At 52.8% G+C, this 27,441-nt stretch overlaps 1 protein-coding gene across 5 annotated transcripts in view; it reads right to left on the minus strand.

Annotated features, from left to right (window-relative positions):
* LOC130206581 (sodium channel protein type 4 subunit alpha-like) overlaps positions 1-27,441 on the minus strand; it is a 187,232-nt gene that overhangs the window by 113,433 nt on the left and 46,358 nt on the right. For 4 of the 5 annotated variants that reach the window (XM_056434624.1, XM_056434622.1, XM_056434623.1 and 1 more), the window contains exon 6: positions 8,268-8,396. In XM_056434624.1, the coding sequence (XP_056290599.1) occupies positions 8,268-8,396 (129 nt within the window). Of the gene's footprint in view, positions 1-8,267; positions 8,397-27,441 lie in introns of those variants that run through there. The other variant, XM_056434626.1, reaches the window with a different exon arrangement.

Genomic DNA, 27,441 nt, shown 5'->3' on the forward strand with positions numbered 1-27,441 from the left:
GCTAGAACCATCACTACCACTTTAGTCCACAGGGGGCGCCAGAACCATCACTACCACTTTAGTCCACAGGGGGCGCCAGAACCAACACTACCACTTTAGTCCACAGGGGGCATCAGAACCAACACTACCACTTTAGTCCACAGGGGGCAGCAGAACCAACACTACCACTTTAGTCCACAGGGGGCAGCAGAACCAACACTACCACTTTAGTCCACAGGGGGCAGCAGAACCAACACTACCACTTTAGTCCACAGGGGCAGCAGAACCAACACTACCACTTTAGTCCACAGGGGCAGCAGAACCAACACTACCACTTTAGTCCACAGGGGCAGCAGAACCAACACTACCACTTTAGTCCACAGGGGCAGCAGAACCAACACTACCACTTTAGTCCACAGGGGCAGCAGAACCAACACTACCACTTTAGTCCACAGGGGCACCAGAACCAACACTACCACTTTAGTCCACAGGGGCACCAGAACCAACACTACCACTTTAGTCCACAGGGGCATCAGAACCAACACTACCACTTTAGTCCACAGGGGCAGCAGAACCAACACTACCACTTTAGTCCACAGGGGCAGCAGAACCAACACTACCACTTTAGTCCACAGGGGCAGCAGAACCAACACTACCACTTTAGTCCACAGGGGCACCAGAACCAACACTACCACTTTAGTCCACAGGGGCAGCAGAACCAACACTACCACTTTAGTCCACAGGGGCACAGAACCAACACTACCACGTTAGTCCACAGGGGGCAGCAGAACCAACACTACCACTTTAGTCCACAGGGGGCACCAGAACCATCACTACCACTTTAGTCCACAGGGGGCAGCAGAACCAACACTACCACTTTAGTCCACAGGGGGCACTAGAACCAACACTACCACTTTAGTCCACAGGGGGCACTAGAACCAACACTACCACTTTAGTCCACAGGGGGCACCAGAACCATCACTACCACTTTAGTCCACAGGGGGCAGCAGAACCAACACTACCACTTTAGTCCACAGGGGGCATCAGAACCAACACTCCCACTTTAGTCCACAGGGGGCATCAGAACCAACACTACCACGTTAGTCCACAGGGGGCAGCAGAACCATCACTACCACTTTAGTCCACAGGGGGCACCAGAACCAACACTACCACTTTAGTCCACAGGGGGCACCAGAACCAACACTACCACTTTAGTCCACAGGGGCCAGAACCAACACTACCACTTTAGTCCACAGGGGGCACCAGAACCAACACTACCACTTTAGTCCACAGGGGCAGCAGAACCAACACTACCACTTTAGTCCACAGGGGCACAGAACCAACACTACCACTTTAGTCCACAGGGGCACAGAACCAACACTACCACTTTAGTCCACAGGGGCACCAGAACCATCACTACCACTTTAGTCCACAGGGGCACCAGAACCATCACTACCACTTTAGTCCACAGGGGCACCAGAACCATCACTACCACTTTAGTCCACAGGGGGCACCAGAACCAACACTACCACTTTTGTCCACAGGGGGCACCAGAACCAACACTACCACTTTAGTCCACAGGGGGCACCAGAACCAACACTACCACTTTAGTCCACAGGGGGCACCAGAACCAACACTACCACTTTAGTCCACAGGGGGCAACAGAACCAACACTACCACTTTAGTCCACAGGGGGCACCAGAACCATCACTACCACTTTAGTCCACAGGGGCAGCAGAACCAACACTACCACTTTAGTCCACAGGGGGCACCAGAACCATCACTACCACTTTAGTCCACAGGGGGCAACAGAACCATCACTACCACTTTAGTCCACAGGGGGCACCAGAACCAACACTACCACTTTAGTCCACAGGGGGCAACAGAACCAACACTACCACTTTAGTCCACAGGGGCACCAGAACCAACACTACCACTTTAGTCCACAGGGGGCATCAGAACCAACACTACCACTTTAGTCCACAGGGGGCACCAGAACCAACACTACCACTTTAGTCCACAGGGGGCATCAGAACCAACACTACCACTTTAGTCCACAGGGGGCACCAGAACCAACACTACCACTTTAGTCCACAGGGGGCACCAGAACCAACACTACCACTTTAGTCCACAGGGGCACAGAACCAACACTACCACTTTAGTCCACAGGGGCACAGAACCAACACTCCCACTTTAGTCCACAGGGGCACCAGAACCAACACTACCACTTTAGTCCACAGGGGCACAGAACCAACACTACCACTTTAGTCCACAGGGGCACAGAACCATAACTACCACTTTAGTCCACAGGGGGCAACAGAACCAACACTACCACTTTAGTCCACAGGGGGCAGCAGAACCAACACTCCCACTTTAGTCCACAGGGGGCATCAGAACCAACACTACCACGTTAGTCCACAGGGGGCACCAGAACCATCACTACCACTTTAGTCCACAGGGGGCAACAGAACCAACACTACCACTTTAGTCCACAGGGGGCAGCAGAACCATCACTACCACTTTAGTCCACAGGGGGCACCAGAACCAACACTCCCACTTTAGTCCACAGGGGGCAACAGAACCATCACTACCACTTTAGTCCACAGGGGGCACCAGAACCATCACTACCACTTTAGTCCACAGGGGGCAACAGAACCAACACTACCACTTTAGTCCACAGGGGGCACCAGAACCATCACTACCACTTTAGTCCACAGGGGGCAACAGAACCATCACTACCACTTTAGTCCACAGGGGGCAGCAGAACCATCACTACCACTTTAGTCCACAGGGGGCAACAGAACCATCACTACCACTTTAGTCCACAGGGGGCAGCAGAACCATCACTACCACTTTAGTCCACAGGGGGCAACAGAACCAACACTACCACTTTAGTCCACAGGGGGCACCAGAACCATCACTACCACTTTAGTCCACAGGGGGCAACAGAACCAACACTACCACTTTAGTCCACAGGGGGCAGCAGAACCAACACTCCCACTTTAGTCCACAGGGGGCAACAGAACCAACACTACCATGTTAGTCCACAGGGGGCACCAGAACCATCACTACCACTTTAGTCCACAGGGGGCAACAGAACCAACACTACCACTTTAGTCCACAGGGGGCAGCAGAACCATCACTACCACTTTAGTCCACAGGGGGCAACAGAACCATCACTACCACTTTAGTCCACAGGGGGCAACAGAACCAACACTCCCACTTTAGTCCACAGGGGGCAACAGAACCAACACTACCACGTTAGTCCACAGGGGGCACCAGAACCATCACTACCACTTTAGTCCACAGGGGGCAACAGAACCATCACTACCACTTTAGTCCACAGGGGGCACCAGAACCAACACTCCCACTTTAGTCCACAGGGGGCAACAGAACCATCACTACCACTTTAGTCCACAGGGGGCAGCAGAACCAACACTCCCACTTTAGTCCACAGGGGGCAACAGAACCAACACTACCACGTTAGTCCACAGGGGGCACCAGAACCATCACTACCACTTTAGTCCACAGGGGGCAACAGAACCATCACTACCACTTTAGTCCACAGGGGGCAACAGAACCAACACTACCATGTTAGTCCACAGGGGGCACCAGAACCATCACTACCACTTTAGTCCACAGGGGGCAACAGAACCAACACTACCACTTTAGTCCACAGGGGGCAGCAGAACCAACACTCCCACTTTAGTCCACAGGGGGCAACAGAACCAACACTACCACTTTAGTCCACAGGGGCAGCAGAACCATCACTCCCACTTTAGTCCACAGGGGGCAACAGAACCAACACTACCACTTTAGTCCACAGGGGGCAGCAGAACCAACACTACCACTTTAGTCCACAAGGGGCAACAGAACCAACACTACCACTTTAGTCCACAGGGGGCACCAGAACCATCACTACCACTTTAGTCCACAGGGGGCAACAGAACCAACACTACCACTTTAGTCCACAGGGGGCACCAGAACCATCACTACCACTTTAGTCCACAGGGGGCAACAGAACCATCACTACCACGTTAGTCCACAGGGGGCAGCAGAACCAACACTACCACTTTAGTCCACAGGGGGCACCAGAACCAACACTCCCACTTTAGTCCACAGGGGGAACCAGAACCAACACTACCACTTTAGTCCACAGGGGGCAGCAGAACCATCACTACCACGTTAGTCCACAGGGGGCACCAGAACCATCACTACCACTTTAGTCCACAGGGGGCAACAGAACCATCACTACCACTTTAGTCCACAGGGGGCAACAGAACCATCACTACCACTTTAGTCCACAGGGGGCAGCAGAACCAACACTCCCACTTTAGTCCACAGGGGGCAACAGAACCAACACTACCACGTTAGTCCACAGGGGGCACCAGAACCATCACTACCACTTTAGTCCACAGGGGGCAACAGAACCATCACTACCACTTTAGTCCACAGGGGGCAACAGAACCATCACTACCACTTTAGTCCACAGGGGGCAACAGAACCAACACTACCACTTTAGTCCACAGGGGGCAGCAGAACCAACACTCCCACTTTAGTCCACAGGGGGCAACAGAACCAACACTACCACGTTAGTCCACAGGGGGCACCAGAACCATCACTACCACTTTAGTCCACAGGGGGCAACAGAACCATCACTACCACTTTAGTCCACAGGGGGCAACAGAACCAACACAACCACTTTAGTCCACAGGGGGCTCTAGAACCAACACTACCACTTTAGTCCACAGGGGGCACCAGAACCAACACTACCACTTTAGTCCACAGGGGGCAACAGAACCATCACTACCACTTTAGTCCACAGGGGGCAGCAGAACCAACACTACCACTTTAGTCCACAGGGGGCAACAGAACCAACACTACCACTTTAGTCCACAGGGGGCAGCAGAACCATCACTACCACTCGTCTCCATGGGAATCCTGACTCGGTGGGAGGGGAGGAGGACATCAATCAGAAGATCGTGTGTGTGTGTGTGTGTGTGTGTGTGTGTGTGTGTGTGTGTGTGTGTGTGTGTGTGTGTGTCTATTCACCGACCATCACTCTGGTTTTAATAAAGCCCAGCACAGAGGGTGATGTGTCAGGGGTGGACTGTGTGTCTTGTGTGCGTCTGTTTGTGTGTCTGTTTGTGTGTGTGTCTGTCTGTGTCTGTTTGTGTGTGTGTGTGTGTGTGTGTGTCTGTGTGTGTCTGTTTGTGTGTGTGTGTGTCTGTCTGTGTGTCTCTGTGTGTGTGTGTGTAGGTGTGTCTGTGTGTGTGTGTGTCTCTGTGTGTGGTTGTGTGTGTGTCTGTGTGTGTGTGTCTGTGTGAGTCTTGTCCATACGTGCACTATCATGGTGTTTTTTTTGGTGTGTACGGCCAAACACTCGCTTAACCTGTTCTTCAATCTTTGTTTATGTGTATGTGTGTGTGTGTGTGTGTGTGTGTGTCTGTGTGTGTGTGTGTAAATAAGTGAGTTATGTGCCTCTGTCCCCCTAAAGATCCATCTGACCGCAGGACGGCCCTCGGTTCAAGGACACACACCTACTGACAATGTGTGCGTGTGTGTTAGTGTTTTTGTGTGTTTGTGTTTGTGTGTCATTGAATGATAGACAGGAGCAGGTGGAATATTTAATTTAAAAAACAAACTGTGTTGTTGTTTACTTTCTTTAAAGAATCCTCAAAGACTCAGTTTCCCAGAATGCCTTTCACCATCACCGGGATTTTAAAACTTTTCAGATTTGATACATCGAGATGTTTGTTTCAGTTTAAATGAGAACAATATGTTTTGTTACAAAGAAACGTTTCAACAAAATGATACTTTGTTCTTAGTAACAATAAATCTTCTGATTCATAAACACAACGCAGGAAGACGCTGTTTAGTTGTTTAGTTATTGGGTTATTACATTTTCTTTGTTATTTTGTTGGTTATTTTTTGTTATAAAGTTATTTAGTTGAGTTATTTTTTTTCTTCTTCTTATTTTTTTCTTATTTGGTTATTTAGTTTTTTATGTATGTATTTTTATATTCATTTTGTTTTTTAGTTATTTTTAGTTATTTATTTCATTTATTTCATATATTTCATATTATCTATATTATTTATTTCATTTATTTATTTCAATTATTTCATTTATTTCATTTATTTCATTTATTTCATTTATTAAATTTATTTAATTTATTTAATTTATTTTATTTATCTTATTTATTTAATTTTTTGTTTATTTCTTTATTTGGTCAAAGAACAAAGATGAAAACGAGATCTGGTTTTATTTCTAACGTTTATTTGATGTGTACAGAAAACACTGAAAGATATGAGATATATAACAGAGGAGACGTAAAGGCCAATAAATATTCTCATGATTTAGCATTTTGTCTTCCTGGTCTTTAATTATTATCGTTGAAGCTAAATAAATAAATAAATCATAATTATTAAAATAATTTTAATTTATATCTTGAAATTAAATGTTAAATTGACATCTTTGAGTTACGGCAAAGATGAGATTAATAAACAACTTTTTAAGGTTACTACTTTTTAGGGAGTGGTGCATTCAAGGCCGTTTTCTTCGTGACTCATTAACCCTCCTGTCGCCTTCGGGTCAATTTGACCCGATTCAATGTTTAATGTCGGTGTTCTTTCGGGAGTCAACAAACAAACATAAAGTACCTCACACTTAAACTTGGAAAACAATATTAATTCTAATAATTTTCTGGAGATTTTAATAGCTGGGGTCATATTGACCTCAAGGGTAAAATATGTTAGTAAATATAAAGGTAACAGGAGGGTTAAACATTGAATCGGGTCATATTGACCCGAAGGCAACACAAGGGTTAAAGAGTTCAATGTTTTTTCCACAAGCGTTTCTTTGTGTAATAACAGTTTCCTCGACAGCCGACCGGGGCCCCGGGGCCCCGTCTGGTTCCCTCGTGGCCCCTGAGCGACGGCACAAAGAGACGATGCTGCCGACGGCGCGTCTCGGGGATCGGGCTCCGGCTCGTGTTTACTTTGCCGTCGCCTCTCGCTCGTCTCTTAACTCCTCGGCCGTAATCCCGTTTCTCTCGCCGCTCTCTTGCTGCACGGATGCTTTTCACATTAAAAGCCTCCCAGCAGCTCAGAGTTACGCAATCACTGAAGTTGTTTTCAATTCAGCACAAATTAAATTAAATTAATATTAAAAACTGTATTTCGACTTTTTTCTCAGTTTGTAAAATATAAAAACAGACTTCTTTTGAGCAATTATAAAAATGTAGATTTTATATGTTTTTTAAATGTACATATGATTTTTTTCAGTATTTCACTGTTTTGTTTCCGGCGCCACCCACTTGTAATGTTTGGGGTTTCCGTGACTCGGTGGTTCTTTCACAGCAACGTTGTGTAAAAGAGCGGGAAACGAAGCGCTAACGGCGGGAAACTTATCAGGAATCATCGATGAACAGAGAGTTCACATTTATTATTACATTTACAATCATGAAGCAACGCACAATATATTTATATGTAGATATATTTAGTTATATCTATACATATAAATATACCGGTATTTACAAGAGCTCCAACGACATCTTTGTTAAATACGTAGTTATGTTTAAGAAAAAAAGATTACATATTTAGTTTGCGTTAAGCATTAGGAAACTATCTTAAAATACTTATTTAGTCATGTTTCTTAAAAGATTGTGAAATAAAAGATCGTCATTTGCCTTAAGTAACCCGAGTTAATACCGACCTCTCAAAGAGTTCTCCGTTAGCGTTAGCATTCTCAAAGCGTTCTCTGTTACCGTTCTCAAGGCATACACTGTTAACGTTAGCGTTCTCAAAGTATTCTCTGCTATCGTTAGCGTTCTTAAAGCGTTCTCCGTTAGCATTAGCGTTCTCAAAGTGTTCTCCGTTAGCATTCTTAAAGCGTCCTCTGTTAGCGTAAGCATTATCTAAGCGTTCTCCGTTAGCGTTCTCCATTAGTGTTCTCAAAGCGTTCTCCGTTAGCGTTAGCATTCTCAAAGTATTCTCTGCTAGCATTAGCGTTCTTAAAACATTCTCCATTAGCATTAGCGTTCTCTAAGCGTTCTCCGTTAGCGTTCTCAAAGCAATCTCCGTTAGCGTTCTCTAAGCGTTCTTCGTTAGCGTTCTCTAAGCATTCTTCGTTAGCGTTCTCTAAGCGTTCTCCGTTAGCGTTAGTGTGCTCTAAGCGTTCCCGTTTGCGTTATTTAAGCGTTCTCCGTTAGCGTTAGCGTTCTCCGCTAGCGTAGCGCCGCCCCCCGGCAACCGGAGGCCGGTGGAGGCGTGGCGTGCGGAGGACTCACGCCATGGCGATCACGCTGAAGTCCAGCCAGTTCCACGGGTCCCTCAGGAAGGTGAAGGGGCCCACGCAGAACCCCCGGGCCAGGATCTTTACCAGGGACTCAAAGGTGTAGATACCTGTGAAGGTGTACCTGGGGGGGGGGGGGGGGGGAAACGAGGAGAGAGGATAGGAAGGGAGGAAAGGAAAGGAGGTGAGAGGATAGGAAGGGAGGAAAGGAAAGGAGGTGAGAGGATAGGAATGGAGGAGAGAGGAAAGGAAGGGAGGAGAGATAATAGGAAGGGAGGAAAGAGGAAAGGAAGGGAGGAGAGAGAATAGGAATGAACAAAGAGGAGAGGAGAAATATTCATTAAATCAGCCAAAATATCTTCACTTATTTACAGACAGAGAGAGAGAGAGACAGACACAGAGAGAGAGAGAGAGAGAGAGAGACAGAGAGAGAGGAGAGACAGAGAGAGAGGAGAGAGACAGAGAGAGAGAGAGAGAGAGACAGAGAGAGAGAGAGACAGACAGAGAGAGAGGAGAGAGAGAGAGAGACAGAGAGACACAGAGAGAGACAGACACAGAGAGAGAGACAGAGAGAGAGAGAGAGAGAGAGAGAGAGAGAGACAGAGAGAGAGAGAGAGATTCAATTCAGTTTATTTGTATAGCCCAATTTCACAAATTACAAATTTGTCTCGGAGTGCTTTACAATCTGTACACATAGACATCCCTGCCCCAAAACCTCACATCGGACCAGGAAAAACTCCCAAATAACCCTTCAGGGGGAAAAAAAGGGAAGAAACCTGGAGGAGAGCAACAGAGGAGGATCCCTCTCCAGGATGGACAGAACAATAGATGTCATGTGACCAAAAGGACAGATTTAGAGTTTAAATACATTCAATGAATATGACAGAGTGTATGAATAGTTCATAGTAGGCATATTCCACGATGGAGACCTCCACGATCCATCAGGCAGATGGCGGTGGGGAGGAGGAGTGGGCGGAGTCTCAACAGTGGGCGGAGTCTCAACAGGACAGTGGCGTAGTCAGGAGCAGGAATTCCACGACCCAGACCTCGATGATCCATCAGGCAGATAGGATCTATGGCGTCTCATAGGGTCCGGTGACCCCATGAGACGTGAAGTCACAAGGACTCCGGGGAGAAAGCAGAGTTAGTAACGTGTGATTGAGAGATGAAAATTCATCCTTAAGGAGAGAAAAGAGGAGATAGGTGCTCAGTGCATCCTAAATGTCCCCCGGCAGCTATAAGCCTATAGCAGCATATCAAGGGGCTGGACCAGGTGAACCTGATTCAGCCCTAACTATAAGCTCTGTCAAAGAGGAAGGTCTTAAGTCTACTCTTAAACGAGGTGACTGTGTCTGCCTCCCGGACTGAAGGTGAAGCTGGTTCCATAAAAGAGGAGCTTGATAACTAAAGGCTCTGGCTCCCATTCTACTTTTTAAGACTCTAGGAACTACAAGTAGTCCCGCATTTAGTGAGCGTAGCTCTCTAGTGGAGCAATATGGTACTACAAGCTCCTTAAGATATGATGGTGCATCACCAATCAAGGCTTTGTAGGTTAAGAGAAGAATTTTAAAAGTGATTCTTGATTTTACTGGGAGCCAGTGCAGAGCAGCTAGTGCAGGAGTGATGTGATCTCTTTTCTTAGTTTTAGTGAGAACACGAGCTGCAGCATTCTGGATCAACTGGAGGGACCTAAGAGACTTATTAGAGCAGCCTGATAATAAGGAGTTGACCTAAGAGACTTATAGAGCAGCCTGATAATAAGGAGTTGACCTAAGAGACTTATAGAGCAGCCTGATAATAAGGAGTTGACCTAAGAGACTTATAGAGCAGCCTGATAATAAGGGTTGCGTATCCAGTCTCGTGAAGTGAGTTGTTGCATCCAGTAATCCAGTAACGTGAACCAATTTTTCTGCATCTTTTTGAGACAAGATGTGCCTGATTTTTGAAATATTACGTAGATGAAAGAATGCAGTCCTTGAGATTTGCTTTACGTGGGAGTTAAAGGACAAGTCCCGATCAAAGATAACGCCAAGATTCTTTACAGTGGTGTTGGATGCCAGGGCAATGACAGCTACAGAAACCACATCACCAGATAATTGATCTCTGAGGTGCTCAGGCCGGATTAAAATTACTTGGGTTTTGTCTGAGTTTAACATCAAGAAGTTGCAGGTCATCCATGTTTTTATGTCTTTAAGACATGCTTGAATTTTACTGAGTTGGTTGCTCTCCTCTGGTTTTATCGATAGATATAGTTGAGTATCATCTGCATAACAATGAAAGTTTATGGAATGTTTCCTGATAATATTGCCCAAAGGAAGCATGTATAAGGTAAATAAAATTGGTCCAAGCACAGAACCTTGTGGAACTCCGTGATTAACGTTGGTGGTTGTCATCGTTCGAGGCCATCTACAAATACAAACTGAGATCGATCTGATAAATAGGATTTAAACCAAATTAGTGCCGTGCCTGAAATGCCAATCGACTGCTCCAGTCTCTGTAACAGGATGTCATGGTCAATGGTGTCGAATGCAGCACTAAGGTCTAACAAGACCAGTACAGAGAGGAGTCCTTTATCTGGACTAAGGTCTAACAAGACCAGGACAGAGAGGAGTCCTCTATCAGGACTAAGGTCTAACAAGACCAGTACAGAGAGGAGTCCTCTATCAGCACTAAGGTCTAACAAGACCAGGACAGAGAGGAGTCCTCTATCAGGACTAAGGTCCAACAAGACCAGTACAGAGAGGAGTCCTCTATCAGGAATAAGGTCTAACAAGACCAGGACAGAGAGGAGTCCTCTATCAGGACTAAGGTCCAACAAGACCAGTACAGAGATGAGTCCTCTATCAGGACTAAGGTCTAACTAGACCAGTACAGAGATGAGTCCTCTATCAGCACTAAGGTCTAACAAGACCAGTACATAGAGGAGTCCTCTATCAGGACTAAGGTCTAACAAGACCAGTACAGAGAGGAGTCCTCTATCAGCACTAAGGTCTAACAAGACCAGTACAGAGATGAGTCCTCTATCAGCACTAAGGTCTAACAAGACCAGTACAGAGAGGAGTCCTCTATCAGCACTAAGGTCTAACAAGACCAGTACAGAGATGAGTCCTCTATCAGCACTAAGGTCTAACTAGACCAGTACAGAGAGGAGTCCTCTATCAGGACTAAGGTCTAACAAGACCAGTAGAGAGATGAGTCCTCTATCAGCACTAAGGTCTAACAAGACCAGTACAGAGAGGAGTCCTCTATCAGCACTAAGGTCTAACAAGACCAGTACAGAGATGAGTCCTCTATCAGCACTAAGGTCTAACTAGACCAGTACAGAGAGGAGTCCTCTATCAGGACTAAGGTCTAACAAGACCAGTACAGAGAGGAGTCCTCTATCAGCACTAAGGTCTAACTAGACCAGTACAGAGAGGAGTCCTCTATCAGGACTAAGGTCTAACAAGACCAGTACAGATGAGTCCTCTATCAGCACTAAGGTCTAACAAGACCAGTACAGAGAGGAGTCCTCTATCAGGACTAAGGTCTAACAAGACCAGTACAGAGAGGAGTCCTCTATCAGGACTAAGGTCTAACAAGACCAGTAGAGAGATGAGTCCTCTATCAGCACTAGGGTCTAACAAGACCAGTACAGAGATGAGTCCTCTATCAGCACTAAGGTCTAACAAGACCAGTACAGAGAGGAGTCCTCTATCAGGACTAAGGTCTAACAAGACCAGTACAGAGATGAGTCCTCTATCAGGACTAAGGTCTAACAAGACCAGGACAGAGAGGAGTCCTTTATCTGCTGCCATCAAGAGGTCATTTGTAATTTTCAATAAAAAGTGTCTCGGGTGTTTTCTAAATTTCCTGATTGAAATTTCTCATACAGTGCTGTCGGTGTGGTGTTTCCCAAATCCTGATTGAAATTTCTCAAATGATTATGATGTAGAAAGGCACAACTGATTCGACCACTTTCTCAAGGATCTTGGAGAGAAGGGTTAGGTTAGAGACGTAGTTAGAACACCTCTGGATCCAGAGGGGTTCCAGAGACAGGAGAGGTTTAATAACAGCCACTTTGAAGGAGGTGGTACGCATGCGTCGTTAGCAGAGACACATATAATATCTAATAGAGAGCCAACCAAAGGCAAAACGCGTTTAAGCAGCCTGTCCGGGATGGGGTCCAAGAGACAGGTAGCAGAGACAGACAGAGACGGGGTCCTAGAGACAGGCAGACGGGGTCTAGAGACAGGTAGACGGGTCCAAGAGACAGGTAGACGGGGTCTAGAGACAGGTAGACGGGGTCCAGAGACAGGTAGACGGGGTCCAGAGACAGGTAGACGGGGTCTAGAGACAGGTAGACGGGGTCTAGAGACAGGTAGACGGGGTCCAGAGACAGGTAGACGGGGTCCCAGAGACAGGTAGACGGGGTCCAGAGACAGGTAGAGGTCCTAGAGACAGGTAGACGGTCCTAGAGACAGGTAGACGGGGTCCTAGAGACAGGTAGACGGGGTCCTAGAGACAGGTAGACGGGGTCTAGAGACAGGTAGACGGGGTCCAAGAGACAGGTAGACGGGTCCAAGAGACAGGTAGACGGGGTCCTAGAGACAGGTAGACGGGGTCTAGAGACAGGTAGACAGGTCCAGACAGGTAGACGGGTCCAGACAGGTAGAGGTAGACGGGGTCTAGAGACAGGTAGACGGGTCCAAGAGACAGGTAGACGGGTCTAGAGACAGGTAGACGGGGTCCTAGAGACAGGTAGACGGGGTCTAGAGACAGGTAGACGGGGTCCTAGAGACAGGTAGACGGGGTCTAGAGACAGGTAGACGGGGTCCTAGAGACAGGTAGACGGGGTCTAGAGACAGGTAGACGGGGTCTAGAGACAGGTAGACGGGGTCTAGAGACAGGTAGACGGGGTCTAGAGACAGGTAGACGACGGCTAGAGACAGGTAGACGGGGTCTAGAGACAGGTAGACGGGTCTAGAGACAGGTAGACAGGGTCTAGAGACAGGTAGACGGGGTCCAGAGAGGTAGACGGGGTCTAGAGACAGGTAGACGGGGTCCAGAGACAGGAGGTAGACGGGTCTAGAGACAGGTAGACGGGGTCTAGAGACAGGTAGACGGGGTCCTAGAGACAGGTGATGGGCCCAGAGACAGGTAGACGGGGTCTAGAGACAGGTAGACGGGGTCCTAGAGACAGGTAGACGGGGTCTAGAGACAGGTAGACGGGTCCAAGAGAGAGGTAGACGGGGTCTAGAGACAGGTAGACGGGGTCCTAGAGACAGGTAGACGGGTCCTAGAGACAGGTAGACGGGGTCTAGAGACAGGTAGACGGGGTCTAGAGACAGGTAGACGGGTCCTAGAGACAGGTAGACGGTGTCTAGAGACAGGTAGACGGGGTCTAGAGACAGGTAGACAGGGTCCTAGAGACAGGTAGACGGGGTCCTAGAGACAGGTAGACGGGGTCTAGAGACAGGTAGACGGGGTCTAGAGACAGGTAGACGGGGTCCTAGAGACAGGTAGACGGGGTCCTAGAGACAGGTAGACGGGGTCTAGAGACAGGTAGACGGGTCTAGAGACAGGTAGACGGGGTCCTAGAGACAGGTAGACGGGGTCCTAGAGACAGGTAGACGGGGTCTAGACAGGTAGACGGGGTCTAGAGACAGGTAGACGGGGTCTAGAGACAGGTAGACGGGGTCCTAGAGACAGGTAGACGGGGTCCTAGAGACAGGTAGACGGGTCCTAGAGACAGGTAGACGGGCCCAGAGACAGGTAGACGGGGTCTAGAGACAGGTAGACGGGGTCCAGAGACAGGTAGACAGGGTCCGAGACAGGTAGACGGGGTCTAGAGACAGGTAGACGGGGTCAGAGACAGGTAGACGGGCTAGAGACAGGTAGACGGGGTCCTAGAGACAGGTAGACGGGGTCTAGAGACAGATAGAGGGGTCTAGAGACAGGTAGACGGGGTCCTAGAGACAGGTAGACGGGGTCCAGAGACAGGTAGACGGGGTCTAGAGACAGGTAGACGGGGTCTAGAGACAGGTAGACGGGTCCTAGAGACAGGTAGACGGGGTCCAGAGACAGGTAGACGGGGTCCAGAGACAGGTAGACGGGTCCAAGAGACAGGTAGACGGGTCCTAGAGACAGGTAGACGGGGTCCTAGAGACAGGTAGACGGGGTCCTAGAGACAGGTAGACGGGGTCCTAGAGACAGGTAGACGGGGTCCTAGAGACAGGTAGACGGGGTCCTAGAGACAGGTAGACGGGGTCTAGAGACAGGTAGACGGGGTCTAGAGACAGGTAGACGGGGTCCTAGAGACAGGTAGACGGGGTCTAGAGACAGGTAGACGGGGTCCTAGAGACAGGTAGACGGGGTCCAGAGACAGGTAGACGGGGTCTAGAGACAGGTAGACGGGTTCCTAGAGACAGGTAGACGGGGTCTAGAGACAGGTAGACGGGGTCTAGAGACAGGTAGACGGGGTCTAGAGACAGGTAGACGGGGTCTAGAGACAGGTAGATGGGTCTAGAGACAGGTAGACGGGTCTAGAGACAGGTAGATGGGGTCTAGAGACAGGTAGACGGGGTCTAGAGACAGGTAGACGGGGTCCTAGAGACAGGTAGGGGTCTAGAGACAGGTAGACGGGGTCCAGAGACAGGTAGACGGGGTCCTAGAGACAGGTAGACGGGTCTAGAGACAGGTAGACGGGGTCCAGAGACAGGTAGACGGGGTCTAGAGACAGGAAGACGGGGTCTAGAGACAGGTAGACGGGGTCTAGAGACAGGTAGACGGGGGTCTAGAGACAGGTAGACGGGGTCCAGAGACAGGTAGACGGGGTCCAGAGACAGGTAGACGGGTCTAGAGACAGGTAGACGGGCCAGAGACAGGTAGACGGGGTCCAGAGACAGGTCCTAGAGACAGGTAGACGGGGTCCAAGAGACAGGTAGACGGGGTCTAGAGACAGGTAGACGGGGTCTAGAGACAGGTAGACGGGTCTAGAGACAGGTAGACGGGGTCTAGAGACAGGTAGATGGGGTCTAGAGACAGGTAGACGGGGTCCTAGAGACAGGTAGACGGGGTCTAGAGACAGGTAGACGGGGTCTAGAGACAGGTAGACAGGTCTAGAGACAGGTAGACGGGGCCTAGAGACAGGTAGACGGGGTCCAGGAGACAGGTAGACGGGGTCTAGAGACAGGTAGACGGGGTCCTAGAGACAGGTAGACGGGGTCCTAGAGACAGGTAGACGGGGTCTAGAGACAGGTAGACGGGGTCTAGAGACAGGTAGACGGGGTCTAGAGACAGGTAGACGGGTCTAGAGACAGGTAGACGGGGTCTAGAGACAGGTAGACGGGGTCTAGAGACAGGTAGACGGGGTCCAGGAGACAGGTAGACGGGGTCCTAGAGACAGGTAGACGGGGTCTAGAGACAGGTAGACGGGGTCCTAGAGACAGGTAGACGGGGTCTAGAGACAGGTAGACGGGGTCTAGAGACAGGTAGACGGGGTCCAGAGACAGGTAGACGGGGTCTAGAGACAGGTAGACGGGGTCCTAGAGACAGGTAGACGGGGTCTAGAGACAGGTAGACAGGTCTAGAGACAGGTAGACGGGGTCTAGAGACAGGTAGACGGGGTCCAGGAGACAGGTAGACGGGGTCTAGAGACAGGTAGACGGGTTCTAGAGACAGGTAGACGGGGTCCTAGAGACAGGTAGACGGGGTCCTAGAGACAGGTAGACGGGGTCTAGAGACAGGTAGATGGGGTCTAGAGACAGGTAGACGGGTCTAGAGACAGGTAGGTGGGGTCCAGAGACAGGTAGACGGGGTCGGTGAGACAGGTAGACGGGGTCCTAGAGACAGGTAGACGGGGTCTAGAGACAGGTAGACGGGGTCTAGAGACAGGTAGACGGGGTCCTAGAGACAGGTAGACGGGGTCCTAGAGACAGGTAGACGGGGTCTAGAGACAGGTAGACGGGTCTAGAGACAGGTAGACGGGTCCAAGAGACAGGTAGACGGGGTCTAGAGACAGGTAGACGGGTTCCTAGAGACAGGTAGACGGGTCCTAGAGACAGGTAGACGGGGTCCAGAGACAGGTAGACGGGGTCCTAGAGACAGGTAGACGGGGTCTAGAGACAGGTAGACGGGTCCAGAGACAGGTAGACGGGGTCCAGAGACAGGTAGACGGGGTCTAGAGAAAGGTAGACGGGGTCTAGAGACAGGTAGGGGTCTAGAGACAGGTAGACGGGGTCTAGAGACAGGTAGACGGGGTCCTAGAGACAGGTAGACGGGGTCAGAGACAGGTAGACGGGGTCTAGAGACAGGTAGACGGGGTCTAGAGACAGGTAGACGGGGTCTAGAGACAGGTAGACGGGGTCCAGAGACAGGTAGACGGTCCAGAGACAGGTAGACGGGGTCTAGAGACAGGTAGACGGGGTCCTAGAGACAGGTAGACGGGTCAGAGACAGGTAGACGGGGTCAGAGACAGGTAGACGGGGTCTAGAGACAGGTAGATGGGGTCTAGAGACAGGTAGACGGGGTCTAGAGACAGGTAGACGGGGTCCAGGAGACAGGTAGATGGGGTCCAGAGACAGGTAGACGGGTCTAGAGACAGGTAGACGGGGTCTAGAGACAGGTAGACGGGTCCAGAGACAGGTAGACGGGGTCCCAGAGACAGGTAGACGGGGTCCAGAGACAGGTAGACGGGGTCCTAGAGACAGGTAGACGGGGTCCAAGAGACAGGTAGACGGGGTCCTAGAGACAGGTAGACGGGGTCTAGAGACAGGTAGACGGGGTCCAGAGACAGGTAGACGGGTCTAGAGACAGGTAGACGGGGTCTAGAGACAAGGTAGACGGGGTCTAGAGACAGGTAGACGGGGTCTAGAGACAGGTAGACGGGGTCTAGAGACAGGTAGACGGGGTCTAGAGACAGGTAGACGGGGTCCTAGAGACAGGTAGACGGGTCTAGAGACAGGTAGACGGGGTCTAGAGACAGGTAGACGGGGTCCTAGAGACAGGTAGACGGGGTCCTGAGACAGGTAGACGGGGTCTAGAGACAGGGAGACGGGGTCCCAGAGACAGGTAGACGGGGTCCAGAGACAGGTAGACGGGGTCTAGAGACAGGTAGACGGGGTCTAGAGACAGGTAGACGGGGTCCTAGAGACAGGTAGACGGGGTCCAAGAGACAGGTAGACGGGTCCTAGAGACAGGTAGACGGGGTCCAGAGACAGGTAGACGGGGTCTAGAGACAGGTAGACGGGGTCTAGAGACAGGTAGACGGGGTCTAGAGACAGGTAGACGGGGTCCTAGAGACAGGTAGACGGGGTCCAGAGACAGGTAGACGGGGTTCAGAGACAGGTAGACGGGGTCCTAGAGACAGGTAGACGGGGTCTAGAGGCAGGTAGACGGGTCCAAGAGACAGGTAGACGGGGTCTAGAGACAGGTAGACGGGGCCCAGAGACAGGTAGACGGGGTCCTAGAGACAGGTAGACGGGGTCCTAGAGACAGGTAGACGGGGTCCTAGAGACAGGTAGACGGGGTCCAAGAGACAGGTAGACGGGGTCTAGAGACAGGTAGACGGGGTCCTAGAGACAGGTAGACGGGGTCTAGAGACAGGTAGACGGGGTCTAGAGACAGGTAGACGGGGTCCTAGAGACAGGTAGACGGGGTCCTAGAGACAGGTAGACGGGGTCCAGAGACAGGTAGACGGGGTCCAGAGACAGGTAGACGGGGTCTAGAGACAGGTAGACGGGGTCCTAGAGACAGGTAGACGGGGTCCAAGAGACAGGTAGACGGGGTCTAGAGACAGGTAGACGGGGTCCTAGAGACAGGTAGACGGGGTCTAGAGACAGGTAGACGGGGTCCTAGAGACAGGTAGACGGGGTCTAGAGACAGGTAGACGGGGTCCTAGAGACAGGTAGACGGGGTCCAGAGACAGGTAGACGGGGTCTAGAGACAGGTAGACGGGGTCTAGAGACAGGTAGACGGGGTCCTAGAGACAGGTAGACGGGGTCCAGAGACAGGTAGACGGGGTCTAGAGACAGGTAGACGGTGTCCTAGAGACAGGTAGACGGGTCTAGAGACAGGTAGACGGGGTCCTAGAGACAGGTAGACGGGGTCTAGAGACAGGTAGACGGGGTCCTAGAGACAGGCAGACGGGGTCCTAGAGACAGGTAGACGGGGTCTAGAGACAGGTAGACGGGGTCCTAGAGACAGGTAGACGGGGTCTAGAGACAGGTAGACGGGGTCCTAGAGACAGGTAGACGGGGTCCTAGAGACAGGTAGACGGGGTCTAGAGACAGGTAGACGGGGTCTAGAGACAGGTAGACGGGGTCTAGAGACAGGTAGACGGGGTCCTAGAGACAGGTAGACGGGGTCTAGAGACAGGTAGACGGGGTCTAGAGACAGGTAGACGGGGTCCAAGAGACAGGTAGACGGGGTCCTAGAGACAGGTAGACGGGGTCTAGAGACAGGTAGACGGGGTCCAGAGACAGGTAGACGGGGTCTAGAGACAGGTAGACGGGGTCTAGAGACAGGTAGACGGGGTCCTAGAGACAGGTAGACGGGGTCCTAGAGACAGGTAGACGGGGTCTAGAGACAGGTAGACGGGGTCCAGAGACAGGTAGACGGGGTCCAGAGACAGGTAGACGGGGTCCTAGAGACAGGTAGACGGGGTCTAGAGACAGGTAGACGGGGTCTAGAGACAGGTAGACGGGGTCCAAGAGACAGGTAGACGGGGTCTAGAGACAGGTAGACGGGGTCCTAGAGACAGGTAGACGGGGTCTAGAGACAGGTAGACGGGGTCCTAGAGACAGGTAGACGGGTCCTAGAGACAGACGACGGGTCTAGAGACAGGTAGACGGGTCCAGGAGACAGGTAGACGGGGTCTAGAGACAGGTAGACGGGGTCCTAGAGACAGGTAGACGGGGTCTAGAGACAGGTAGACGGGGTCCTAGAGACAGGTAGACGGGGTCTAGAGACAGGTAGACGGGGTCTAGAGACAGGTAGACGGGGTCTAGAGACAGGTAGACGTGTCCAGAGACAGGTAGACGGGGTCCAGAGACAGGTAGACGGGGTCCTAGAGACAGGTAGACGGGGTCTAGAGACAGGTAGACGGGGTCCTAGAGACAGGTAGACGGGGTCCTAGAGACAGGTAGACGGGGTCCAGAGACAGGTAGACGGGGTCTAGAGACAGGTAGACGGGTCCTAGAGACAGGTAGACGGGGTCTAGAGACAGGTAGACGGGGTCCAGAGACAGGTAGACGGGGTCCTAGAGACAGGTAGACGGGGTCTAGAGACAGGTAGACGGGGTCCTAGAGACAGGTAGACGGGGTCCTAGAGACAGGTAGACGGGGTCCAAGAGACAGGTAGAGACAGGTAGACGGGGTCTAGAGACAGGTAGACGGGGTCCTAGAGACAGGTAGACGGGGTCTAGAGACAGGTAGACAGGTCTAGAGACAGGTAGACGGGGTCTAGAGACAGGTAGACTGGGTCCTAGAGACAGGTAGACGGGGTCCTAGAGACAGGTAGACGGGGTCTAGAGACAGGTAGACGGGGTCTAGAGACAGGTAGACGGGTCTAGAGACAGGTAAACGGGTCCAGAGACAGGTAGACGGGGTCCTAGAGACAGGTAGACGGGGTCTAGAGACAGGTAGACGGGGTCTAGAGACAGGTAGACGGGTCCTAGAGACAGGTAGACGGGGTCTAGAGACAGGTAGATGGGGTCTAGAGACAGGTAGACGGGGTCTAGAGACAGGTAGACGGGCCCTAGAGACAGGTAGACGGGGTCTAGAGACAGGTAGACGGGGTCCTAGAGACAGGTAGACGGGGTCTAGAGACAGGTAGACGGGGTCCTAGAGACAGGTAGACGGGGTCTAGAGACAGGTAGACGGGGTCCAGAGACAGGTAGACGGGGTCCTAGAGACAGGTAGACGGGGTCTAGAGACAGGTAGACGGGGTCCAGAGACAGGTAGACGGGGTCCTAGAGACAGGTAGACGGGGTCTAGAGACAGGTAGACGGGGTCCTAGAGACAGGTAGACGGGGTCCTAGAGACAGGTAGACGGGGTCCAGAGACAGGTAGACGGGGTCTAGAGACAGGTAGACGGGGTCTAGAGACAGGTAGACGGGGTCCTAGAGACAGGTAGACGGGGTCTAGAGACAGGTAGACGGGTCCTAGAGACAGGTAGACGGGTCCTAGAGACAGGTAGACGGGGTCTAGAGACAGGTAGACGGGGCCCTAGAGACAGGTAGACGGGGTCTAGAGACAGGTAGACGGGGCTCTAGAGACAGGTAGACGGGGTCCAAGAGACAGGTAGACGGGGTCTAGAGACAGGTAGACGGGGTCTAGAGACAGGTAGACGGGGTCCAGAGACAGGTAGACGGGGTCCAGAGACAGGTAGACGGGGTCCTAGAGACAGGTAGACGGGGTCCTAGAGACAGGTAGACGGGGCCTAGAGACAGGTAGACGGGGACTAGAGACAGGTAGACGGGGTCTAGAGACAGGTAGACGGGGTCCTAGAGACAGGTAGACGGGGTCCTAGAGACAGGTAGACGGGGTCTAGAGACAGGTAGACGGGGCCTAGAGACAGGTAGACGGGGTCCAGGAGACAGGTAGACGGGGTCTAGAGACAGGTAGACGGGGTCCTAGAGACAGGTAGACGGGGTCTAGAGACAGGTAGACGGGTCTAGAGACAGGTAGACGGGGTCCTAGAGACAGGTAGACGGGGTCTAGAGACAGGTAGACGGGGTCCAGGAGACAGGTAGATGGGGTCCTAGAGAACAGGTAGACGGGTTCTAGAGACAGGTAGACGGGGTCCTAGAGACAGGTAGACGGGGTCCTAGAGACAGGTAGACGGGGTCTAGAGACAGGTAGACGGGGTCCAGAGACAGGTAGACGGGTCCTAGAGACAGGTAGACGGGGTCTAGAGACAGGTAGACGGGGTCTAGAGACAGGTAGACGGGGTCTAGAGACAGGTAGACGGGGTCCTAGAGACAGGTAGACGGGGTCTAGAGACAGGTAGACGGGGTCCAGAGACAGGTAGACGGGGTCCTAGAGACAGGTAGACGGGGCCCAGAGACAGGTAGACGGGGTCCTAGAGACAGGTAGACGGGGTCTAGAGACAGGTAGACGGGGTCTAGAGACAGGTAGACGGGGTCCTAGAGACAGGTAGACGGGGTCCTAGAGACAGGTAGACGGGGTCCAGAGACAGGTAGACGGGGTCCTAGAGACAGGTAGACGGGGTCCTAGAGACAGGTAGACGGGGTCTAGAGACAGGTAGACGGGGTCTAGAGACAGGTAGACGGGGTCCAGAGACAGGTAGACGGGTCTAGAGACAGGTAGACGGGGTCCTAGAGACAGGTAGACGGGTCCAAGAGACAGGTAGACGGGGTCTAGAGACAGGTAGACGGGGTCTAGAGACAGGTAGACGGGGTCTAGAGACAGGTAGACGGGGTCCAGAGACAGGTAGACGGGGTCTAGAGACAGGTAGACGGGGTCTAGAGACAGGTAGACGGGGTCCAGAGACAGGTAGACGGGGTCTAGAGACAGGTAGACGGGGTCTAGAGACAGGTAGACGGGGTCCAAGAGACAGGTAGACGGGGTCTAGAGACAGGTAGACGGGTCCAGGAGACAGGTAGACGGGGTCCTAGAGACAGGTAGACGGGGTCTAGAGACAGGTAGACGGGGTCCTAGAGACAGGTAGACGGGGTCTAGAGACAGGTAGACGGGGTCTAGAGACAGGTAGACGGGGTCTAGAGACAGGTAGACGGGGTCTAGAGACAGGTAGACGGGGTCCAGAGACAGGTAGACGGGGTCTAGAGACAGGTAGACGGGGTCTAGAGACAGGTAGACGGGGTCCTAGAGACAGGTAGACGGGTCCTAGAGACAGGTAGACGGGGTCTAGAGACAGGTAGACGGGGTCCTAGAGACAGGTAGACGGGGTCTAGAGACAGGTAGATGGGGTCTAGAGACAGGTAGACGGGGTCTAGAGACAGGTAGACGGGGTCCAAGAGACAGGTAGACGGGGTCCTAGAGACAGGGTCTAGAGACAGGTAGACGGGGTCCTAGAGACAGGTAGACGGGGTCTAGAGACAGGTAGACGGGGTCTAGAGACAGGTAGACGGGGTCCTAGAGACAGGTAGACGGGGTCTAGAGACAGGTAGACGGGGTCTAGAGACAGGTAGACAGGTCTAGAGACAGGTAGACGGGGCCTAGAGACAGGTAGACGGGGTCCAGGAGACAGGTAGACGGTTCCAAGAGACAGGTAGACGGGGTCTAGAGACAGGTAGACGGGGTCCAAGAGACAGGTAGACGGGGTCCTAGAGACAGGTAGACGGGGTCTAGAGACAGGTAGACGGGTCCTAGAGACAGGTAGACGGGGTCTAGAGACAGGTAGACGGGGTCTAGAGACAGGTAGACGGGGTCTAGAGACAGGTAGACGGGGTCCTAGAGACAGGCAGACGGGGTCTAGAGACAGGTAGACGGGTCCTAGAGACAGGTAGACGGGGTCTAGAGACAGGTAGACGGGGTCCTAGAGACAGGTAGACGGGGTCTAGAGACAGGTAGACGGGGTCCTAGAGACAGGTAGACGGGGTCCTAGAGACAGGTAGACGGGTCCTAGAGACAGGTAGACGGGGTCTAGAGACAGGTAGACGGGTCTAGAGACAGGTAGACGGGGTCTAGAGACAGGTAGACGGGGTCTAGAGACAGGTAGACGGGGTCCTAGAGACAGGTAGACGGGGTCCAAGAGACAGGTAGACGGGGTCCTAGAGACAGGTAGACGGGGTCTAGAGACAGGTAGACGGGGTCCAGAGACAGGTAGACGGGGTCCTAGAGACAGGTAGACGGGGTCTAGAGACAGGTAGACGGGGTCTAGAGACAGGTAGACGGGTCCCAGACAGAGACGGGCTAGAGACAGGTAGACGGGTCCAGAGACAGTTAGATGGGGTCTAGAGACAGGTAGACGGGGTCCCAGAGACAGGTAGACGGGGTCCTAGAGACAGGTAGACGGGGTCCAGAGACAGGTAGATGGGGTCCTAGAGACAGGTAGACGGGGTCTAGAGACAGGTAGACGGGGTCCAGAGACAGGTAGACGGGGTCCTAGAGACAGGTAGACGGGGTCTAGAGACAGGTAGACGGGGTCCTAGAGACAGGTAGACGGGGTCTAGAGACAGGCAGACGGGGTCTAGAGACAGGTAGACGGGGTCCTAGAGACAGGTAGACGGGGTCCTAGAGACAGGTAGACGGGGTCTAGAGACAGGTAGACAGGTCTAGAGACAGGTAGACGGGGCCTAGAGACAGGTAGACGGGGTCCAGGAGACAGGTAGACGGGGTCTAGAGACAGGTAGACGGGGTCCTAGAGACAGGTAGACGGGGTCCTAGAGACAGGTAGACGGGGTCCTAGAGACAGGTAGACGGGGTCCAGAGACAGGTAGACGGGGTCTAGAGACAGGTAGACGGGGTCCTAGAGACAGGTAGACGGGGTCTAGAGACAGGTAGACGGGGTCTAGAGACAGGTAGACGGGGTCCAGGAGACAGGTAGATGGGGTCCAGAGACAGGTAGACGGGGTCTAGAGACAGGTAGACGGGGTCTAGAGACAGGTAGACGGGGTCCTAGAGACAGGTAGACGGGGTCTAGAGACAGGTAGACGGGGTCTAGAGACAGGTAGACGGGGTCTAGAGACAGGTAGACGGGTCCTAGAGACAGGTAGACGGGGTCTAGAGACAGGTAGACGGGGTCCAGAGACAGGTAGACGGGGTCTAGAGACAGGTAGACGGGTCCTAGAGACAGGTAGACGGGGTCTAGAGACAGGTAGACGGGGTCTAGAGACAGGTAGACGGGGTCTAGAGACAGGTAGACGGGGTCCTAGAGACAGGTAGACGGGGTCTAGAGACAGGTAGACGGGGTCTAGAGACAGGTAGACGGGGTCCTAGAGACAGGTAGACGGGGTCTAGAGACAGGTAGACGGGGTCTAGAGACAGGTAGACGGGTCCTAGAGACAGGTAGACGGGTCTAGAGACAGGTAGACGGGGTCTAGAGACAGGTAGACGGGGTCTAGAGACAGGTAGACGGGGTCTAGAGACAGGTAGACGGGTCCTAGAGACAGGTAGACGGGGTCCAGAGACAGGTAGACGGGTCCTAGAGACAGGTAGACGGGGTCCTAGAGACAGGTAGACGGGTCCAAGCGACAGGTAGACGGGGTCCTAGAGACAGGTAGACGGGGTCCTAGAGACAGGTAGACGGGCCCTAGAGACAGGTAGACGGGGTCTAGAGACAGGTAGACGGGGTCCTAGAGACAGGTAGACGGGGTCTAGAGACAGGTAGACGGGGTCTAGAGACAGGTAGACGGGTCTAGAGACAGGTAGACGGGGTTCTAGAGACAGGTAGACGGGGTCTAGAGACAGGTAGACGGGGTCTAGAGACAGGTAGACGGGGTCCAGAGACAGGTAGACGGGGTCTAGAGACAGGTAGACGGGGTCTAGAGACAGGTAGACGGGGTCCAAGAGACAGGTAGACGGGGTCTAGAGACAGGTAGACGGGGTCTAGAGACAGGTAGACGGGGTCTAGAGACAGGTAGACGGGTCTAGAGACAGGTAGACGGGGTCCTAGAGACAGGTAGACGGGGTCCTAGAGACAGGTAGACGGGGTCCAGAGACAGGTAGACGGGGTCTAGAGACAGGTAGACGGGTCCTAGAGACAGGTAGACGGGGTCCTAGAGACAGGTAGACGGGGTCTAGAGACAGGTAGACGGGGTCCTAGAGACAGGTAGACGGGGTCCTAGAGACAGGTAGACGGGGTCTAGAGACAGGTAGACGGGGTCTAGAGACAGGTAGACGGGGTCTAGAGACAGGTAGACGGGGTCCTAGAGACAGGTAGACGGGTCCTAGAGACAGGTAGACGGGGTCTAGAGACAGGTAGACGGGGTCTAGAGACAGGTAGACGGGGTCCAAGAGACAGGTAGACGGGTCCTAGAGACAGGTAGACGGGGTCTAGAGACAGGTAGACGGGGTCTAGAGACAGGTAGACGGGGTCCAGAGACAGGTAGACGGGGTCTAGAGACAGGTAGACGGGGTCTAGAGACAGGTAGACGGGGTCCCAGAGACAGGTAGACGGGGTCTAGAGACAGGTAGACGGGGTCTAGAGACAGGTAGACGGGGTCCTAGAGACAGGTAGACGGGTCCTAGAGACAGGTAGACGGGGTCTAGAGACAGGTAGACGGGGTCTAGAGACAGGTAGACGGGGTCCTAGAGACAGGTAGACGGGGTCTAGAGACAGGTAGACGGGGTCTAGAGACAGGTAGACGGGGTCCTAGAGACAGGTAGACGGGGTCTAGAGACAGGTAGACGGGGTCTAGAGACAGGTAGACGGGTCCTAGAGACAGGTAGACGGGGTCCTAGAGACAGGTAGACGGGGTCCTAGAGACAGGTAGACGGGCCCAGAGACAGGTAGACGGGGTCTAGAGACAGGTAGACGGGGTCTAGAGACAGGTAGACGGGGTCCTAGAGACAGGTAGACGGGGTCTAGAGACAGGTAGACGGGGTCCTAGAGACAGGTAGACGGGGCCTAGAGACAGGTAGGTGGGGTCTAGAGACAGGTAGACGGGGTCCTAGAGACAGGCAGACGGGGTCTAGAGACAGGTAGACGGGGTCCAGAGACAGGTAGACGGGGTCCAAGAGACAGGTAGACGGGGTCTAGAGACAGGTAGACGGGGTCTAGAGACAGGTAGACGGGGTCCAAGAGACAGGTAGACGGGGTCTAGAGACAGGTAGACGGGGTCCAAGAGACAGGTAGACGGGTCCAAGAGACAGGTAGATGGGGTCCAAGAGACAGGTAGACGGGTCCAAGAGACAGGTAGACGGGGTCTAGAGACAGGTAGACGGGCTCCTAGAGACAGGTAGACGGGGTCTAGAGACAGGTAGACGGGGTCCAAGAGACAGGTAGACGGGGTCTAGAGACAGGTAGACGGGGTCTAGAGACAGGTAGACGGGGTCCTAGAGACAGGTAGACGGGGTCTAGAGACAGGTAGACGGGGTCTAGAGACAGGTAGACGGGGTCTAGAGACAGGTAGACGGGGTCCTAGAGACAGGTAGACGGGGTCTAGAGACAGGTAGACGGGGTCTAGAGACAGGTAGACGGGGTCCTAGAGACAGGTAGACAGGTCTAGAGACAGTAGGGGGTCCAAGAGACAGGTAGACGGGGTCCAAGAGACAGGTAGACGGGGTCTAGAGACAGGTAGACGGGGTCTAGAGACAGGTAGACGGGGTCCTAGAGACAGGTAGACGGGGTCCTAGAGACAGGTAGACGGGGTCCAAGAGACAGGTAGACGGGGTCCTAGAGACAGGTAGACGGGGTCTAGAGACAGGTAGACGGGGTCTAGAGACAGGTAGACGGGGTCCTAGAGACAGGTAGACGGGGTCTAGAGACAGGTAGACGGGGTCTAGAGACAGGTAGACGGGGTCTAGAGACAGGTAGACGGGGTCCTAGAGACAGGTAGACGGGGTCTAGAGACAGGTAGACGGGGTCTAGAGACAGGTAGACGGGGTCCTAGAGACAGGTAGACGGGGTCTAGAGACAGGTAGACGGGGTCTAGAGACAGGTAGACGGGGTCCTAGAGACAGGTAGACGGGGTCCTAGAGACAGGTAGACGGGGTCTAGAGACAGGTAGACGGGGTCTAGAGACAGGTAGACGGGGTCTAGAGACAGGTAGACGGGGTCCAAGAGACAGGTAGACGGGTCTAGAGACAGGTAGACAGGGTCCAAGAGACAGGTAGACGGGGTCTAGAGACAGGTAGACGGGGTCTAGAGACAGGTAGACGGGTCCCAGAGACAGGTAGACGGGGTCCTAGAGACAGGTAGACGGGTCTAGGGAGACAGGTAGACGGGGTCCTAGAGACAGGTAGACGGGGTCCTAGAGACAGGTAGACGGGGTCCAGAGACAGGTAGACGGGGTCTAGAGACAGGTAGACGGGGTCTAGAGACAGGTAGACGGGGTCTAGAGACAGGTAGACGGGGTCCTAGAGACAGGTAGACGGGGTCTAGAGACAGGTAGACGGGGTCCCAGAGACAGGTAGACGGGGTCCAAGAGACAGGTAGACGGGGTCTAGAGACAGGTAGACGGGGTCTAGAGACAGGTAGACGGGGTCCTAGAGACAGGTAGACGGGGTCCAAGAGACAGGTAGACGGGGTCTAGAGACAGGTAG

This window comes from Pseudoliparis swirei, chromosome 16 (assembly GCF_029220125.1).
Source record: "Pseudoliparis swirei isolate HS2019 ecotype Mariana Trench chromosome 16, NWPU_hadal_v1, whole genome shotgun sequence".
In the NCBI taxonomy this organism is placed as follows: Eukaryota; Metazoa; Chordata; class Actinopteri; order Perciformes; family Liparidae; genus Pseudoliparis; species Pseudoliparis swirei.